The sequence below is a fragment of the Colias eurytheme genome, chromosome 16 (assembly GCF_061535395.1).
Source record: "Colias eurytheme isolate Ceu_HAF_F1 chromosome 16, ilColEury1 Martin Lab GWU primary, whole genome shotgun sequence".
Lineage (NCBI taxonomy): Eukaryota > Metazoa > Arthropoda > Insecta > Lepidoptera > Pieridae > Colias > Colias eurytheme.
Window position 1 is genome coordinate 893,752 of NC_142995.1, and position 20,880 is coordinate 914,631.

Here is a 20,880-nt window from a genome sequence, read left to right on the forward strand (position 1 = left end):
GACCAACAGGAGCGGAGCCACGGGGGTGAAACCGCGGGGAGCAGCTAGTCATAATATATATCTGTTTGGATGCGAAGTACAAAAGGTGACCTTATCGCTTAAAAGCGATTTCTTCCAGGCCACCTAAGGTAGAGGATAGATATACAGGGTTACAGGTTAAGTCGACCTATTCCTGTTAAGAGCGTGTAGTAGGGGTCAAAACAAACTGATTTGATCTTATAATACCATATCCAAAAGTTAGCCGTTGAAGAGTTATTGCAATTTTAATTTTTTTCTTGAAAATGCCACTTTATCTTCGCATTTAGCGTTTAATTTTTTATTTTTCTTATTTGGTCTGGGTTTTTTTGAGTTTTTATGTAAAGGTTGAGTTAAACAATAATTCTCAACAATAAAAATCCATATCGCTGCAAACAATTCAAAGAAATGGCTTTTAAACTAAAAATAATAATATTAAAGTAATTAAGTTAACTCGTTTTAAACAAAGATATTGAAAAAAATCTCTATGAAAATGTGTCTGCAGATGTTTTTAAAAACATGTGCATGTTCTTAGCTATGTAAAAAGGTATGATAACCTCAGGTAGCATTCGTAGATTCCAAGAAATCGGGGATAAACTTGGTATGGGGAAATAATTCTTAGAATAGCTCATTAACATCGGTCTAGTTATTATCTGCCTATGCGAACAATAAAGGGTTGTGCCGCGTGATTATGATGTCTCACTCACACGCTGCAACTATCTCGCTTCCACCTACTGGAGAGAGCGAGCAAGGTGATGGACGAAGCTGTATGGGGCGAAGGATGCCGCTTTGTATTATTTAGTCTGCGTATGTGATTCGTCCGTAGTAGATGCGATTTCTGTGCTCCTCTGTGTATTGACAACGCGACTTGGCTTTCTTTTTGGACTGATTTTCTTCCGATTCTGTGACCGTGGCTCGAAACTGGACTTTGATTTTTGCTTGCGATTTGAATTTTCAAGATGAGTTCGTATACTAACGAAGAATATGCTGACATTTTGATGTGTTACGGGTTTTGTCAAGGTGTATCTGCACATGCTCGTGCGGAATACATGACCCGCTATCCTGACCGTCGTGCACCAGATGTTAGTGTCTTCGAAGGGACATATCGTCGCCTTAGAGAAACTGGTTCGATTCTAAGACGACGAACAGACGTCGGTCGGCCATCTGTCCGGGATGAGGAAGACGAAGAGGAAAATGAAATTAAGCGATTTTTTCGAATGGATCCCACGACATCAACAAACATTGTTGCCCGAGAACTTGGTCTGTCTCAGTGGAAAGTATGGTTCACAATGAACACTTCAGGATATTACCCATATCACTACACGCCCGTGCACGTGATGGAAGAAGGAGATCCTTTAAGAAGACTAGATTTTTGTAGATTCATGTTGAATGCGGATCTGGAAAACCCCTCGTTTTTCAAAAAAAAATTATGGACAGATGAGTCCAAATTTGATCAAGACGGTATCACAAACTACCATAACGCTCACTATTGGGCTCCGAAAGCACGTGGCAATCCTAACAAGAAGAATCCAAAAAAATCACAAAGACGATTCTGTCTTAATGTGTGGATGGGGATAATTTCAAATAAATTAATTGGACCATACTTCCTTCCGGACAACCTAAATGGTGAAAATTATGAGACCTTTCTGCGCCAACATTTAAGCGACCTACTTGAAGACATACCCCTGACTTTGTTAAGAGACATGTGGTTCCAACATGATGGCTGCCCTGCACATTACAGAAGAAGTGTTAGAGAATGGTTAGACATGAACTATCCAAACAGATGGATCGGAAGAGGTGGGCCCATACCATGGCCGGCTAGAAGTCCAGACCTAACCCCCATGGACTTTTACGTATGGGGGCATATGAAGAGTCTGGTGTACAATGAGCCGAACCCGATTCCATCTGTTGATATTTTACGACAAAAAATTATCGATGCAGCCAATAAGATGAGGAACCAATTAACAACTGGGGTAGTCAAGAGTTCTCTGCGGAAAAGGTTTCGAATATGTGTTCGCAATAGAGGAAGACATGTTGAGCAGGAACTGTAAAGTTTTTAAGAAAAATAAATTATGACAAAATTTATTCTGATGTTGTACTTTACTAACACTGTCCCATGTTTATCCCCGATTTCTAGGAATCTACGAATGCTACCTGAGGTTATCATACCTTTTTACATAGCTAAGAACATGCACATGTTTTTAAAAACATCTGCAGACACATTTTCATAGAGATTTTTTTCAATCTCTTTGTTTAAAACGAGTTAACTTAATTACTTTAATGTTATTATTTTTAGTTTAAAAGCCATTTCTTTGAATTGTTTGCAGCGATATGGATTTTTATTGCTGAGAATTATTGTTTAACTCAACCTTTACATAAAAACTCAAAAAAAACCCAGACCAAATAAGTAAAATAAAAAATTAAACGCTAAATGCGAAGATAAAGTGGCATTTTCAAGAAAAAAATTAAAATTGCAATAACTCTTCAACGGCTAACTTTTGGATATGGTATTATAGGATCAAATCAGTTTGTTTTGACCCCTACTACACGCTCTTAACAGGAATAGGTCGACTTAACCTGTAACCCTGTATAATACATAAAATTAATGTAACGCGGGTATATAATAAAATAAAATAAAATTATATCAATGGAAATAAATTACATAATATTATTTAGGTGAAAGAAAACACCATTGGCATGCTCTAGAAATAATAAAATGAATAACAGTGAAAAATAAAATATGCATATTCTTTAAACTGCTAGAATGTAGTATGTATTTGAAATACAGAAAAAAATAAACTAATTATCTTCTTACAGGTCTCAACATTATAAGCAAATGTGACTACTCAGTACTCGGCCTGAACTCCTTCGTCGGTTTCTCGCTACAGTGGCTCAATCTACCCTCATATTTGACAAACGACGCTCTAAGTGTAGCTGCCAAAATACTAGATATCCATCAAAATAGCAAGACAAAAACTTCTCTATACACAGCAAACTTGAAACAAAATACAATGTTCCAGAATTTAGTGCATACAGACGGACGGTTATACGCATATTATAAATTACTAGATACATTTGAAAGGGTTAGAGATAACCCGGACAAATTGAGAGACTGGTTAAAAAATTTGACACAAAGTGACAGTTTGAAAGTGGAATTACTCCCGTTTTTGGTCGGGTTATGTTTCGATAGACATGCGGAAGAGGACCTTATTATTGAAGCTTTAAAGTGTATTATTGGTGTGGTGGGGGTGAAAAGGGAAGTGTCAGTGACAGTGTTGCCAATGTTAGTGTATAAGATTGCTAATGAAGAACGGCCTAATGTTAGGCTGGAGTGCTTAAAGGGGCTGCCGTTGATGGCTGCTACTAAGGTAAGGAGTTTAGTTAAATATTTTTTTGAAGTTTAGTTATATAAATATAACTGGAAAGTGTAAAAAACAATATTAAAGCTTAGTTACCAACAAAAATAATATGTTTATTTTAACATGATTATTATTATGTACTAGCGGTCCGCCCCGGCTTCGCCCGTGGTACATGTTTACGTTTTCTCTACATAAGAACCATCCTCGTACTTCAAGGAATATAATAAAAAAAGAATTATCGAAATCGGTTCAGCCGTTCTCGAGTTATGCGCTTACCAACACATTTTGCGATTCATTTTTATATATAAGATTAGCAAAACACACGAGTATGTTAGAAACTAGAAAATATTACATATTTTAATAATCCTATGTATAAAACTCACGATTATTAGAAAAATCAAAATTGCAAGAATTTATTTGTCTTGTAATTTTTTTTTATTTAAATCAACAATTGCGAAAACTAACATTGTGTCACAAGCACAGAAAACTAAAAAAAAAGCATTTTTTTTTTCATTAAAATTAGTTTTATAATGTTTGCGATTTCAGGAAAATGTACCAACATTAGTTTCGGTACTAAATAAGTTGAAAGCTAATAAAGGAGTGCCTACATCACTACTTGTCATGTTGTACACCAGTTTGGCTGAAACTCAGGTATTCTTTAACTTTTTTTCTGTAATTAGTTTGGATTTTTTGTGGTAGATTTTGTTTAGTGTTTAAAGTTGTGTGTATAAAAAAAAAAACTTTTAAAAAGCCTACAATGATGTGTGTAGAACTTACACATAACAATTTATTAGTTATAGTTGATTAAAAAAATAGTATATTTTCTTACGTATTTAATTTGGGTATCAAAGATGATATAGACTAATGAACTTATTTCGCGTAAATACAAGGCGATTTTTTAATATTTTTATAATTTAAACTAAAAAAATATAACTTATATATATATATATTATGCTAGCTATACTCCGCAGTGCTCCGCTCCTGTTGGTCTTAGCGAGATGATAATATATAAACTATAGCCTTCTTCGATGAATGAGCTATCTAACACCGAGAGAATTTTTCAAATCGGACCAGTAGTTCCCGAGATTAGCGCGTTCAGAAAAACATACAAACCGCTTTATTATATTAGTATAGGTTAGTAAAGATTGTTATTAACTAACAGTATGTTTTTTTCGGTAGATTATTTTGCTTGTTTTACATTTAGACCGGACTCTCAGTGGAGTTTCGTTTGCAAAAATACCGGACCTAAATCTGACTTCTGATATATATTGTATAGATCCCAGACATCCTATAGACAGATGTTGCCAACCAGTTTTGTGGTCCCCCTCTCCCCACAACGGTAATTAAATATGGCATACAAAGAAAAAAATAAAAATTTCCAAAACATGCCGCGTGGGGTATCAAATGAAAGAGCTTATTGAGTAGATCACGAATATATAGCATACTATAACATTTCTTACACTTTCTCTAAGATTTTTTAGAAAATTTACGAAAATGGTCCATTTTTGAGTTAACTTTAAACCACTATAGATTGAAAACTCATGAATATATTTTTTAAATTATTATTTTAAATAATTATCAATAGTCCATTGTTTACGATTCAATAGTTCGTACAGTGAAATAGTTGCATGGGGGAGTGGGGGGAGCATTCAAAGATGGCGAGTATATTTTCAAGTTTAGAAGAGGCTGATGAAGTTAAGAGGCTGATTCAAGAATGTTCTGCCATATTTTTCATTCTGTCAAACACAACGACAGTGCAGAGATAATTATTCTAAGCCCTGACACCGATATTTTTGTATTAGGCCTTTATTTCTGGCATAAACTTGAAAATATACTCGCCATCTTTGAATGCTCCCCCACTCCCCCATGCAACTATTTCACTGTACGAACTATTGAATCGTCAACAATGGACTATTGTTAATTATTTAAAATAATAATTTAAAAAATATATTCATGAGTTTTCAATCTATAGTGGTTTAAAGTTAACTCAAAAATGGACCATTTTCGTAAATTTTCTAAAAAATCTTAGAGAAAGTGTAAGAAATGTTATAGTATGCTATATATTCGTGATCTACTCAATAAGCTCTTTCATTTGATACCCCACGCGGCATGTTTTGAAAATGTTTATTTTTTTCTTTGTATGCCATATTTAATTACCGGGGTGCGGGGAAGGGGACCACAAAACTGGTTGGCAACATCTGTTTATAGGATGTCTGGGATCTATACAATATATATCAGAAGTCAGATTTAGGTCCGCTATTTATGCAAACGAACATCTCCTTGGAGCCTGCTCTAATTATAATGTTTTAAATTTTTTGTTTCGCTCATTTCAGGTGCGTTGTTTCCCTTACTTGCAAGAGTGTCTAGTGGACACTTCAATAGGACCGGATGATCTCAAGTGGGAGGTGGACGTGGCTAAAGCTGTCGCTGTTAAACGGATTTGTGAAGCGAGGTAACGTTTGCCACATAACATGTTGGCTCTTAGCGATAAAAATACATTGAAAATGATGTGAAAAATGTTTACAATATTTTTAGGTGCTAAAATGTAAAATTCTATGATGAGCCGGAATGAATAAACATATAGATTATATCAAAAAATGGTTTTGGTACAAAAAATGTAATTAATTAAGATATTAATATAATAACTTCTGTACTCTATAAGCTGTCTAATTATTTATATTCTTTTCAATTATAACGAATGAATATTTATTTCATGTTTAATATTAAAACTTGTTCATGCACATTTTAATGTACAAAAATACCTTTTCCAGAGCATCAACCCACGGTCTAGAACTGGTATCAGTTATATCGTCTCTGCTCAACCGTTGCACGGACAAAGCGGGGGCCACGGCCACGTGTCTCGCGCTAGAGGCCCTCGGGGCCCTGTGGAGGGGCAACGCGGTGGCCCCGCCGGGGACCTGGAAGGCCCTGGAGCCAAGATTGGGAAGGGATAATAGGCCTGCTGTGCAAGCTAGGTTAGTGGGGCAACGGGGCCTCAGTTTATAGTTTTTTTTGAAGTGAAAACTTCTTTAGCGGCGTTGTGTATGAAATCTTAAACTCGCGTCAGGACACGTGGCCTGATCGAAAAAGCGTAAGACGGATGGATATCAAACATGCTCAACGTTAATAATCAAGTTTTCACTTCTGCCGGCACTCCCCCAGTGCAACCCGTCTTTTTTTATGTTAGGAATAAAGTAATTTATAAAAGTAATTTATAAATTACATTGTTGTGTTGTATGGTATTGTTTGTTATGTTGGCAGAACCATAAAGTGTTGTTAAAAATTGTCCCATTGAAGTCAATTCGGTAACCAAATCACACCAAATTATAATTTTAATTTTCACATATCAACACGTTTACAATTAATGCTTTTTTTTACTACGTCCATAACAATAACGGGAATGTAAAGCATAGTCTATTTATTTTTAATTGGAATTTGGAACCCACTCCTCTTAGTTCCCATCCATTAGTTAACTTTTTTGCAATTTTAATAAAGTGTGGAAATTTCCGATGAGCCTTGGATAGAAAGTACTAGAAATACTGTAGATAGCAAATTTTGCTGAAAGGAAACATTCCTTTATATTTAAAAATAAATAGAAGTGCATTCAAAGATTTTCGAAATTCACTTGCATCGACCGGGAATCGAACTAACTAAAAATTAAAAATATTGAAAAAAATATTTCATTCTCCAGCCTTTGCAAGTTGTTGGGCGAAGTCCCAGGGCTCCGAGTATCAACTCCCGTGTACGACGCCCTCATCACCGATGCGGCTCGCCGTCTGTGGGCACTGGTCGCGGAGGCTTCGCCCTCCGTGGTAGAAGCAGCTTGCGAAGCCCTAGCTAATTATAAGATCGAGGATTACAAGCTGAAGGATGTGCCTGAGGTTAGTATGGTCATAAATAAATAAATAAAATAAATAAAAAACACTTTATTGTACAATGCACAGATATAAAAAACAATAATATACAAAATGAATCTTCACCGTACAAATAGTAATTAATATGAATAGTAATTCATATGAATCGTAGTAGTAGTAAAGTAGTTTAAAAATTGAAAACATAATATTTTAGTCGAAACAAAATATATAACAAACACTCACGCATAATATTTATTTCCATAGCTCGCTCTACAAAATGGCGACCTAAGTAATATACGTAAGAAAAAAATAAAAAAAATATGTTTAATAAAAAATTATTGCATGCGGATTGTTTTTACTTCTTAAAAGTTTTTGCAACTTATAAAAGAAAAGCACACAAATTTATTAATTCTGTTTTATATACAACTAGATTTCCGCCCGCGGCTTCGCCCGCGTTTTCAAAGAAAAACTCGCATAGTTCCCGTTCCCGTGGGATTTCCGGGATAAAACCTATCCTATGTGTTAATCCAAGTTACCCTCTATATGTGTGCTAAATTTCATTGTAATCGGTTTAGTAGTATTTGCGTGAAATAGTAACAAACACACATCCTCACAAACTTTCGCATTTATAATATTTAAGTAGGATAGGATAATTTAAATAATGCTTAACATGATGTTATTAATCTGTAATTTGTATACAAGTAAGATAAGTAGTTACAAAACTGTAAGATTTTAACAAAAATCCAATTTTCAACTAACAATCAAACTTTCTATACGTTATTCACACTTTCTATTTCTACGTCTATATAAAATAACATAGTCTTTATAATTTTCAGATATACAGACGGACAGTGAAACTACCGCCTGCGTATTGTAAAACACCCGTAGATGCTATAAGAAAACCAGAAGATGTCTTGGATTATATCCCATGTAAGTATAAATATTAATGAATAAGCAACAACCGACTCATTAAAATCTAAAGTTTTGTCATAACATATAACAAGAAAAATACTGTATATAATTAATAATTATCATTTGTTTTTTTACATTTTTAAGTCATATGTAATATAATATTTTAACGCCATCTATAGCGAATAGTAAGAAACTAATATTGATGTGGAAAACTTACGAATTTTATAAATATGATCATAGATGGCGCTAATGTCATCGTGAAATTAAAGAAATTTATGTTTTAAAATTATTATTCTTCATTGAGATTCACTTACCGAAATTGATAAAATAGACATTTTATTTTATTAAATTGTATGTACAATAATAACAAAGTCCATACAAACCGGTCTACTATTTAATAAAATTTCGAAAACCTAATTATTATTCTGAATTTCAAAATGGCCGCCGGCTCATATATAATTAAAAATGATCACATGTTCAATGATGTGCATCTCAATTAAATTTAGAAATACATAATATATTATATTTATATTTGGAATTATTAATAAGGTAACTAGATGGCGATAGTTGTATTTTAAATCGCACTATAGTAATGTTTTTCGCAATACGTAAGTAATTCCCTACAAGCTGCGCTAGTCACACTTCTCTTCTAAACTTCAATTTTTGATGCCCTACTTTATGTAGGGCTTATAAATCCTAAACTATTATGAACTATGAAGTATGAACTCCGAATAATTCAAACACAATATCAAACTTGTTACTTGAAGAAGTTCTAATAATGTCTTATTACATTTAACATTTTAATTTAAAATACGTGCTATTATTATTCTGCCAACTTATCGATATTAGGTCTATTATTTCAATAATATATTTTAAGTAATCAGTAATATTGATATGTATTTTATTTCATACGAATTTAAACAAACAAAAGAGTGCATTCATCAAAACTTTCTATTGTCACATTTTCTTTTATTTTTTTACTATAATTAAGCTGTAGCCTTTAAGCAAATAATAAGAATGCTAAAATGTAATGTTAATTTTTTTACTTTAGTCTTAATAATCATTTAATTTAGTTTTCTTCCTTCTATATATCATTTTCAGGCAATCTATACTAATATTATAAGGCTGAAAAGTTTGTTTGTTTGTTTGAACGCGCTTATCTCAGGAACTACTGGTCCTATTTGAAAAATTGTTTCGGTGTCAGATAGCCCATTTATCGAGGAAGGCTATATGCTATATTATATCATCACGCTAAGACCAACAGAACCTGAGCACTGCGGGTAAAACCGCGGAGCACAGCTAGTATCATATTCCTTTTTATCTGAAAATATAATTTCGATCAATATATATTTAAACTTACATTTGTGTTGTACATTAACTCTAAAATCTATTTATAGATAATATCTAAATTATATATTTAATTAAAAATTTTCAGGTGAAATCTGGCCAGAAGTGTTCAAAAACACGAATCAAGCTGCCCTCCCGGGGGTGCAATATTTAGTGGGCAAATTGATAGAGCGTGAAGTTCGCGCATACCGCAGTGGGGTGTACAATATAGAGGGCAGGGAGCCGCAGGGCTTGGGGCACTTGCCCCCGCACAGCGTGGTTAGGGGCATGCTTGATTGCTTTAGGAAACAGGTGAGATTTGTTTTTTTTTAACTAGAACGCCCGCAACTTCGCCCGCGTTTGCAAAGAAAAACCCGCATAGTTCCCGATCGCTTAAATCGTTAAAACTACGCAACGGATTTTGATGCGGTTATTTTTAAAAGAGGGATTCAAGAGGAAGGTATATAATTTATTATACTTATTTTAAACAAAGCGGGTGAAGACGCGGGTGGAATGCTAGTATATATATGTATAAACGGCCTTTTGAATCTTTCTAACTACATATTAAAAAAATTGAATTCCATTGTGTCGTTTTAAAGATCTAAGCAATTAAGCATACAAAAGTCGCATATTATTAAGTGTTTTTTTAATAGATAGTGGTTCTTGATGAAGGTTTTAGTATATAATTTGTTAATTAATTTTCTACAATTTAGCGGGCGAAGCCGCGCGCAGATAGCTAGTTGTTATTATGTATGTGTGTATATGTCGTGATAGATAGCGTCTTGTTCTTATTTGAATAAGTTTTATATAGTTTGATTTATTATATTTTAATTAATGTAATTTTTATGTATTTATTATTTAACTAGCGGTCCGCCCCGGCTTCGCCCGTGGTACGTGCTAACATTTTCTCTCCATAAGAACCATCCTCATACTTCAAGGAATATTATAAAAAAAGAATTAGCGAAATCGGTTCAGCCGTTCTCGAGTTATGCGCTTACCAACACATTTTGCGATTCATTTTTATATAGAAGATTTAATTTTTATGTTGGTGATTGATCCTTTATAAACCCTACATAAAGTAGGGCATCAAAAATTGGAAAATAATAATGTCATAATTGATAACAAGCGCAGCTTGTTAGGAACTACTTACGTATTGCGAAAAACATAACAATAGTGCGATTTAAAATACAACTAGCGCCATCTAGTGATGGTAAATAAAGCTATGTACTGTGTGTACTTTAATGCCCTATATTTTTAAATTGGTTTATTTTACTTGTATAAATAACTCATGCATGCCATAATTACAACAAATCTATACTAATATTATAAAGCTGAAGAGTTTGTTTGTTTGAACGCGCTAATCTCAGGAACTACTCGTCCGATTTGAAAAATTCTTTCGGTGTTAGATAGTCCATCTATCGAGGAAGACTATAGGCAATAAAATCTTATCACGCTTAGACCAACAGGAGCGGAGTCACGCGGGTGAAACCACGGCGCGCAGCTAGTTTTATATAAAGATCGGTACATGTCACGCAAAAACTAAGAGTGTTTGTATACACGTTGTATACATGATTATACCTTTACCTATATTAATATTATAAATGTGGGAGTAACCTTGTCTGTCTCTTCGTTAGTCGTCACGCCTAAATCACTGAACCGATTATGATGAAATTTGATACACATGATACACACATAATTTGAAACCTGAGAAAGGACATATCATAGGTTTAAATTGATATTTATTGTTTTATGGCATTCAAATGCTTTATAAATATAAATTTATAAAGAATAGAAAAAATTCGATCACGAGGCGGGACTCGAACCCGCATCCTTTCGCGCCATTCCGGGGCGGATGCCTGACCAATTTAGCCACTCGTGAATTTTCTATTCTTTATAAATTTATATCATAGGTTTATTCAAAAAATGTTACGTTTTGTTAGCTTGTTTTATATAAATGTTGTGTTTAGCTATTTTTTTTTAGTTTAAATAACTTTAAAACAGATTACTTCACCAACCTACGACATCCAAGAGCCAATCCTCCTGGCTATATTCAGTACCCTATCTGCGGAGTACCCTCGGCCACTCCCCCCCATGGACCTGAGCTTCCTCCACGAGGTGTTCCACCGTGGAACCCCCTGGAGGATGAACAGCATCCAACTGGCTGCGAGGCAAGCGCTCACAGCACCATCTGCTAGACGAATGGTCGATAATTTTCTGGTTGGAATCGAACCGGGGGTAACGGAGGTGAGAATATTTTGGTTTTTATATGTATTGGTTGTTTATCTATTGTACAAACAGTAGTTAACACTATGAAATGTAAGTTTTGTGTAGTTTTCTGTTCTGTGTGTATTAATGCTTTATGAATTTTAGTTTGATTAATAATGTGAATTTGTCTTTATTACAAAAGTTTCATTATAGTAACTTTTAAGGCCAATTTAAGTTTATATAACATCAAACTTATCAAAAGTTGTACATTTCCGTATGTATTTGTAAATGTTTTATAGATTATAGTTCGATTAGTAATGTGAATTCGTCATAATTGAAAAAATTTCACCGTCTTAACTTTTAAGGGCAATTTAATTCTGTAACATCAAACATATTAAAAGTAACATAAATATTTAAAAGGTAATGACCATTTAAAGCGTACTATATTTACCCTTGAAATTTATATTTTGGTTTTATGGCACCCAAATGCTTTTTATACATTTAAATTTGTAAAAAATAGAAAAACTTCTATCAAATATTTAAAAAAAATATGTAAAAATTTTATTTACCGTTTTAAAAATTTGTTTCAAATTTTATATCCACTTAAATTTATGAAATATCACGCCACACTAAATTTTCCAGGAATCAGACATAATGCTGATCTTCGAGCACCTACCCATTTTATGCCGCACCATGCCCCCAAACACCCTCCGACCCTCGGTGGAAAGAAGCCTGGCACATTCCCTGGGGAACCGGGAGCTGTTCCCCCAGCAGCTGGCCAGCATCAGCCGGACCCTGGATAACGAGAGGATCCACGAGGCTAATAGGACCTGGTTGTGTCAGCTTTTGGAAGCCCAGTTCTCGCTGATCGCTGATGATAGTCCGGTGAGTTTGAGCGATTGATTTGTGATTTTTTATTAATAAATAAATTGTAAATGGTCTGTTAGTGATGTAGAATTTACTTTTGTATGTTTTATAATATGAAATACAAAGTAAATTTCAATTGTTTATATTCTCTGTTAAAAAAAAAAATCTTTATTTAACTTATTATTTGTGTCTGGAGATTCTCTCGTCTATTTTTCAATTTCGAAATTTCGAATTCATAATATAATTCTTTACTTTCGTAATATAAGAATTAAAATTGGATTTGTCTTATTTCGCCTTTTCTTCCATGCTCAATTTTTCTAACATTGGATTTTCCTTAAAACTTATAGAATTCTGATAGAATGTAAATGCTTTAAATGTTTCAAATGATAGTTCTAACCCACTCCTCTCTATTCCCTCCTTTCTTGGTCATTTTAATGTAGGATTTGATTACATATTTTGCCTTCTCAGTTTCTGGTATTCTATGTTATGAGTTTTTCTTATCTCCTAAAAGTAACATTCTAGGTTTTTATATCCTTTCAATGTGTCTCTGACGACATTCCTGACCGGATTTTCTCTTTTTTCCTCTAGCTTTGGTTCCCATACGTCCAAGCCTGTAGATCTTTATCCACGAAGTACCTAGAGCGTATGACGTCACCGAGCGGGTGGTGGGAGGTGTCCAGTGATCTCTTGCGCAAGTCGTGTTCCATCCGCAGTGCGCTGGCGGCGGGGGGCGAGTGTAGAGCACCGCTCGTGTGGCTCAACGAGACTGTGGATGTGCATGCCAGCCAGATTGTGTGAGTTTGTTTGTTAAATTATTTTTTTAAAGCATTATTTATATTTTATAACTAGCTGTGCCCGCGACTTCGTCCGCGTGGAATAGTGACTGCATAGTAGTTACTACTTAACTTAATTATTGAGTAAACACGGACTACCATAAATAAGTAAAAGATCTGTTAGTAAAATTTATTACTAAACTGTGCTAAACAATAAAAAAAATAAATGCCTTATTAATTATCTACGTAAAATTTCTTTTAAATTATGTCATATTATTTTTAGGCACCAGGGGGGAGGTGAGCAAATTTCTTTTCCTTCCTTCCTTGTATGGATGTTTTTAACAATGTATCGTGCAGCAACTGATCAGCTTAATCGATACTCAGTTTTTATCAAATCCAGCACCAAATCCAAATCAGATCTTTCCTGAATCCTGTCTCACGCCTGTAGTAACTAAACCGTTTAGACCGTGCTATAAAAATTAAATTAAAAAATAAAACAACGCTACGAAGAAAAGTGCATAGATAATAAAAGGAATAAATAATTTCACAAACTTCCCGAAGATTTTTAAAAATAAATACCATTTACATATTGTCACCCTACAACCCACTGTCACCCCTAAAGTGCCCTAAATGTAATAAACGGATGAACCGATTTCGATAAAATATGACTAATTGTAATTCACACGTTGCCCTTTCATATTTTGATATGCCGCTTGAGTATATTATTTGACCACATTCGATTATTGTTCATTCCCACTTTTACTGCTATAATCTAATAAATGGATAAACCGAATTGCATAAAAATATAACTAACTGTACTTCACCCGTTATGCACTTTCATTTGATATGTCACTTGGGTATATTTGACAACATTCGTTTTTTTCATTCCCACTTTTACCCATATATAGGTATAATAAATGGATGAACCGATTTTGATTAAATATGTCTAATTATACTTTACACGTCATGCCCTTTCATTTGATATGTCACTTGAGTATATTTGACAAAATTAATTTTTTTATTACCACTTTTATACCTATATCAAATAAATGGATGAACCGATTTTGATAAAATTTGACAAATTGTTACTGATAGGTCGTTCACTTTCATCTTAATATATATCACTTAGGTATATTTGACAATTTTCGTTTTTTTCCATTCCCACTTTTACCCCTATATACCTAGGTATAATAAATAGATGAACCGATTTTGATACACTTTATCTAACTGCATCGGAAAATATGCTGCCTAACAAAAAAACCGCATCTAATTCGGATTACATGTTAGCGAGCTACCGTGGCACAAACAGACACACACACACAGACACACATAGCGGTCAAACACTTATCACCCATCTTTTTGCGTCGGGTTTTAAAAATATAATACGACATAATTTAAAGGACATTTTATGTATAAAATTTACCTAGAAGTAAGCATAATTCTAATTTGACCCCCCACCCCCACCCTTGGGGACTTTCGATATGATCACTTGGACATTTATAGGAATAACAATTGAAACAGATAACTTACGTTTTATCGTACAGTGTACAATAGAATGCCTTAGCAAATGTTCGCCGTGAATACTTAAATGGTCATAACTTTTTTATTTACGAACCGATTGACATGAAATAAACACTAAATGTTAAATGAAGATTACCACAATATATTAGTGAAAACCGCATTTAAATCGGATAAGCCGTTTCTGAGATTAGCGTGTTCAAACATACAGACAAACAGACAAACAGACAAAAATTTTTTTAACTACAGTTTTGGGTTTGGGATCGATTTAATAATAACACCTACTCATTTTTTTTTTACATATTTTGATTGTACAGACACGACTTTTCTAGAATTTTATTATATGTATTGATGATGATTGATTGATTGATGATGACTAGCTGTGCCCGCGACTTCGTCCGCGTGGAATAGTGACTGCATAGTAGTTACTACTTAACTTTTATTGAATAAACACGTACTACCATAAATAATTAAAAAAACTTTTAGTAAAATTTATTACTAAACTGAGCTAAAAAGATAAATGCCTAAATAATTGCAATTGATAATGCAACCCAAACATTTTACATACAGACCGATCAAAGACATAGACAAGGAAGTCTTCCAACAATCTTTGAATAACATTATTTGGGATAACCTATTACAAATTAATGACGTCGATAATGCTGTTATTACTCTTACCAGTTACATTTTATCCTTATTTGATTTTTTTGCTCCAAAACGAACCATCTATATCAAGGACAAGCAATATCCATGGATTACATACAATTTGAAAATGATGATGAAAAGTCGTGATGAAGCTCATGTTACAGCGCGCAAGAGTAAACTTGATGTACACAAAAAGTTCTACACGGATCTAAAAAATTATGTTAAATTTGCAATTCATAGAGAAAAACAGGCATATTTCAATTCATATATAAATAACAACATAAATAAACCAAAATTCATGTGGAAACATCTTAAACAACATTTAAACCCCAACAAGAACTGCATCCTTCCAACACATCTTAATAACCCTCATAATATAAATAGTCATTTTCTAAATATCCCAGGCACTACTCAAGTTGATATATCAACCATCTCATTTTACAATCTTAATAGATATGGTGATGCTGTATTTGATTTTCAATTTGTCAATGAAGATATAGTCCACAAACATATAAAAGAACTCAAATCTCAAGCTGTAGGGATAGATGACATACAACTAGATATGTTACTACTTACCTTACCAAATACATTACCAGTGATAACACATATAATTAATAGATCCATTCAGACGTGCACCTTCCCGGAGTTATGGCGGCATGCCCTGGTAATTCCTAAACCTAAAATAAATAATCCTGAAAACCTACATGATCTACGTCCCATAAGTCTCCTCCCCTGTATATCCAAAATTATCGAGAAAATAGTTCATAAACAATTATTAGAATTCCTGGAGAGGAACAACATACTCCCTGATCACCAGTCCGGTTTTCGGAAAAAAAGAAGTACCACCACTGCACTCTTGGATGTAGTTGACTCTGTGATAGGAGCGCAGGATGAAGGAAAGGGAACTCTACTACTGCTACTTGATTTTTCACGTGCATTCGATACTATAGATATTACTTTGCTTCTCTCCAAACTAGCCTACTACGGATTAAGTGATAATAGCATCAAGTGGTTTAAAAGCTACTTAAGTAATAGAATGCAAACTGTGATGGTCACAAAAGAGGATGGAAGCAGGTTGTTCTCAGAATGTACCAGCATAGGAAGAGGAGTTCCGCAAGGATCAATATTAGGGCCACTTTTATTTATTTTGTACAGCGCAGATATTATAAACAACATTAAACACTGCAGTTACCAGATATATGCGGATGATGTACAACTCTATCTCTCATTCTATCCTAGTGAAACTATACAAGCACTTGACCACATGAATTCTGACATTAAGCGAATTGACTCTTGGGCACATAAAAACTCCTTGATTCTGAATCCCCTCAAAACCAAGTACCTTATATTAGGAAATCCCAAAGTAATTGAAAAATAGCTAACCACGAACCTGTCATAACAATAAATTCAAGAAAAATTGATCGTGTGCATGAGGCACGTAACTTGGGACTAATTTTTGACGAACACCTTAGGTTTGAAAAACACATTAACAAAACAATCTCCACCTCATTCTACAAATTAAAAATGCTTTATAGAATAAGAAATTATATCGAAACACCTCTACGCATTCAACTATGTGATGCTCTTATCCTCTCCAGATTCAATTACGCCGACACTGTTTATGGCCCCAGACTTCTTTCTCGCACACAAACAGCGATACAGCGCGTACAAAATGCGTGTGCGCGTTTTTGCTGGGACATCCCTCCAAGAAGTCATGTGAGCCCCTACCTTAATACCGCAAACGTCCTAAATATGAAAAAAAAGACGCCAGGTACACTTTGCCACTTTACTTTTTGGATTGATGCAGTCGAAAATACCCACATATCTCTACGAAAAACTCGCATGGGTAGGTGAACGAAGTGCCTTAAACTACCCAACTAGGTCTGCAAACTGTAAACTATCCATACCCAAGCACCACTCGGCTGCATTCAAGGGTAGCTTTCGATACAATGCCACTAAGTGTTGGAACAACATCCCACCACCATTAACCAGTTTGACAAATATTAATAATTTTCGTTTTCAATACCGGAAACATATTTTAAAATCCTGTTCTAACACTTAGTGCATTTGTATCGAATTACACATTAAATATCGTATTTTATAACATAATATTATATACGCATTTATTCTCTGCCTATCTATCGTTATAATTATTATTAACATTGTATACATAATTTCATTTTATTTATTTACATTATATACATAATTACATACTGATATTATATATATATTATATCTATCATATTAATAGAAATATATCCTTCACATATTATACTCATATTAAATTTTCATTACATGTAATTCTAGACTGAAACTCCAATAGTCACTTGGGGTCACTGAAAATCAGTGGTGGTAAGGTATTAATCACCTTGCCATCATAAACTGAGTTGGCTCCATTTGTCAGGTCACTCACTGCCACATTACCTACTGTTTCTTAGGAATAAGCTTCTTCTTATTCTTATTAATTTTCTTTTATTTGTTTTTCCTTTGTAAATCAATTTGTAATCATGATGTGATTCTGACAATAAATGTGTTTATTATTATGTTTCTCATTTCCATAATACTCGGGTACCACCAGAAGGACGGTACCCGGATCTTTGGAAGGCTTACGTGGGGACACGGATCCAACACGCAGAGGCCCTTTCGAGAATTTTAATGTGTTGTGGGACACCAGCAGCAGCCTGCCCATGACTGCACTATAGAGATACAGCCCTGGGCAGTCCGCGGCCGATGTAGGACTATTGCAGGGTATGGAAATTTAATAATTGGGCTATGGAATGGGATGTTAAATGGACTGGTACTGAGGACTATGGGAAACTATGGCACCTGCCTTTCTACTAAACGAAAGTAAAAATATGTTGGCAGGTGGTGACTCGCACTCTCACTGTATGGGCCCCCGAAATAAGTCGCTGCAATAGTGCGACAAGGGGGCAACATATTGTGAGCAGCTAAGGGTGGAGAGGCGTCCCTGGACTTTAAACTACGATCACGCGCTCCCTGAGGGTCCAGCATCACGTGCCCACTCGCCACTTACGCTTCGCATCCACCCTTCGAGCTAAAAGCTCTCGCAACTCCACTCTGGCCGGCCGGTTAAGGCAAGCCAGAGGCGGGGGTCCTGTCCTCGTCAGGCTTCACTCCGACCGGCCGGTGAAGGCGAGCCGGAGATGAAGACAGGGGCCTCCCCCGGGAGCACTCGGTTCCCGCGGGGTCGCTACTCCCCGACACCACGCCACAAGGTGTCCTGCGGGTTGACTGATTGCACGGGTGGAATATCTATTGTCACGTAGACAATAGATATTCCAACCGTGGGCGATGGGGTCGTCACATCCCTACGCCCTTATTATTATTATTATTATGTTTCTCTCCATAATACACGGGTACCACCAGAAGGAAGGTACCCGGTCCTTTGGGAGGCTTACGTGGGGACACAGGTCCAACACGCAGAGGCCCTTTAGAGAATTTTAATGTGTTGTGGGACATCAGCCGCAGCCTGCCCATGACTGTACTATAGAGATACAGCCCTGGGCAGTCCGCGGCCGATGCAGGACTATTGTAAAATATGGGAATTAACAATCTGGGCTATGAAAGGAGGTGTTCGGTGGATCGGTAGGTTGGGTCTATGGGGACTATGGACGTCTGCCTTTTCAATATTAAATATTGAAAGTAATGGCAGACGGTGACTCGCCGGCTCGGTCGATGGGCTCCCAAAAAGGTTACCGAAAATGGCAACAAGGGGGCAACATCAGCTGAGCGGCTAGGGGTGTAGAGAGGTGCGGCACCGGTTTCACCATCGCGGGCCCGCGGGCCCGGAGCGGGTTTCCCCGCTATTACGCCATTAGACACTTCCACCCCCGAGCACATAGCTCTAGCGGCTCCACTCTGGACGGCCAACTAAGGCAAGCCAGAGGTGGGGGATCCTGAACCTCGTCATTGTTCACTCCGAACTGTCACAGAGACAGCCCGGAGGTGAGGACAGGGACCTTATTATTATTAATTAATTTTCTACGTAAAATTTATTTTAAATTATGTCATATTATTTTTAGGCACCAGGAGGGAAAGGAGCAAATTTATTTTCCTTCCTTCCTTGTATGGATGTTTTTGACAATATATTGTGCAGCAAATGAGTGCCGAGACAAACGTCAAAACGCAAAGGAATAGAATCCGCTGTCGATACTAATTGACATAAGCGTACTGATGATGTTTTACTAAAGATTTGTTCACCCTACCAACGACGACGACGATCACGAACAAAATTTTCATCCAGTCGCAATTTCATAAAATTGTGCAAAACACATCATACGCTTATGACAATTAGTATCGTAGCGGATTCCTTCTATTCCTTTGCGTTTTGACGTTTGTCTCAGCGCTCATCTTTCCTGTCTCGCGCCTGTAGTAACTAAACCGTTTAGACTGTGCAATAAAAATTAAATTAAAAAAAAAAACCCAACGCAACGAAGAAAAGTGCATAGAAAAAGGAATAAATAATTTCACAAACTTCCCGAAGATCTTTAAAAATAAATACCATTTTAAATATTTATAAAAATAAAAAAAACAAAGTCGTCGGGGCTGCCATACCATCATTATCATATTATCATAATTTTAAAGATCGTCGGGAAGTTTGTAAAATTATTTATTCCTTTTCTTTCATTGCGTTGGGTTTTTTTTTTAATTTTTAAACTTCGGTTTCTTATTTTCATGTAATATTTTCAAGTGAGCGAGACCTACCTTTACCTCCATAATACATTCCTACATCATATTGATATCTATAAGTTTGTTGCTCCTTGACACCTTTTAAGTTGTGCCGTAACCGTGCACAAATTGTAATGGACCACAGTGGCAAAAGAAGTGGTATATTTAAGAAAAAAATTGCCAAGCGCCGCGCCAGGCCTATGTGGCTTTGAGTAGAATTCAAAATTTCCAGGGTGTGGCTATCCTCTCGCTTCCATATCCCCCTCTTCTTTCACAGACTTTCAACCTTTCCATCCCTAGTGTAGTAAATGGCAGAACCGATTTTGATGTAAACCATATTATCTAATTGTACCTATATGTACACGACATATCCTGTCGTTTGATGCTCCATTTGGTTTATTTACCTAACCACTGTCACCCCTAAAGTGTAATAAACGGATGAACCGATTTCGATAAAACATTACTAAGTAATTGTAATTCACACGTTGCTCTTTCATATTTTGATATGCCGCTTGAGATATTATTTGACCACATTCGATTATTGTTCATTCCCACTTTTACCGCTGTAATCTGTGCTGTAATCTAATAAATGGAAAAACCGATTTGGATAAAAATAGAACTATAACTGTACTTCACCCGTTATGCACTTTCATTTGATATGTCACTTAGGTATACTTGACAACAATCGTTTCTTTCATTCCAACTTTTACCAATATA

The 20,880-nt window shown here is 35.4% G+C and overlaps 1 protein-coding gene across 2 annotated transcripts in view; it reads left to right on the top strand.

Annotated features, from left to right (window-relative positions):
* Nucleotides 1-20,880, top strand: part of LOC149901546 (focadhesin) — a 43,449-nt gene that overhangs the window by 4,393 nt on the left and 18,176 nt on the right. The window contains exons 6-16 of one of the 2 annotated variants that reach the window (XM_090111191.1): nucleotides 2,833-3,383; nucleotides 3,921-4,025; nucleotides 5,708-5,826; nucleotides 6,146-6,349; nucleotides 7,066-7,255; nucleotides 8,065-8,158; nucleotides 9,576-9,778; nucleotides 11,468-11,710; nucleotides 12,314-12,556; nucleotides 13,127-13,332; nucleotides 17,073-17,190. In XM_090111191.1, the coding sequence (XP_089967317.1) occupies nucleotides 2,833-3,383; nucleotides 3,921-4,025; nucleotides 5,708-5,826; nucleotides 6,146-6,349; nucleotides 7,066-7,255; nucleotides 8,065-8,158; nucleotides 9,576-9,778; nucleotides 11,468-11,710; nucleotides 12,314-12,556; nucleotides 13,127-13,332; nucleotides 17,073-17,190 (2,276 nt within the window). The remainder of the gene's footprint in view (nucleotides 1-2,832; nucleotides 3,384-3,920; nucleotides 4,026-5,707; nucleotides 5,827-6,145; nucleotides 6,350-7,065; nucleotides 7,256-8,064; nucleotides 8,159-9,575; nucleotides 9,779-11,467; nucleotides 11,711-12,313; nucleotides 12,557-13,126; nucleotides 13,333-17,072; nucleotides 17,191-20,880) is intronic. The other variant, XM_090111190.1, reaches the window with a different exon arrangement.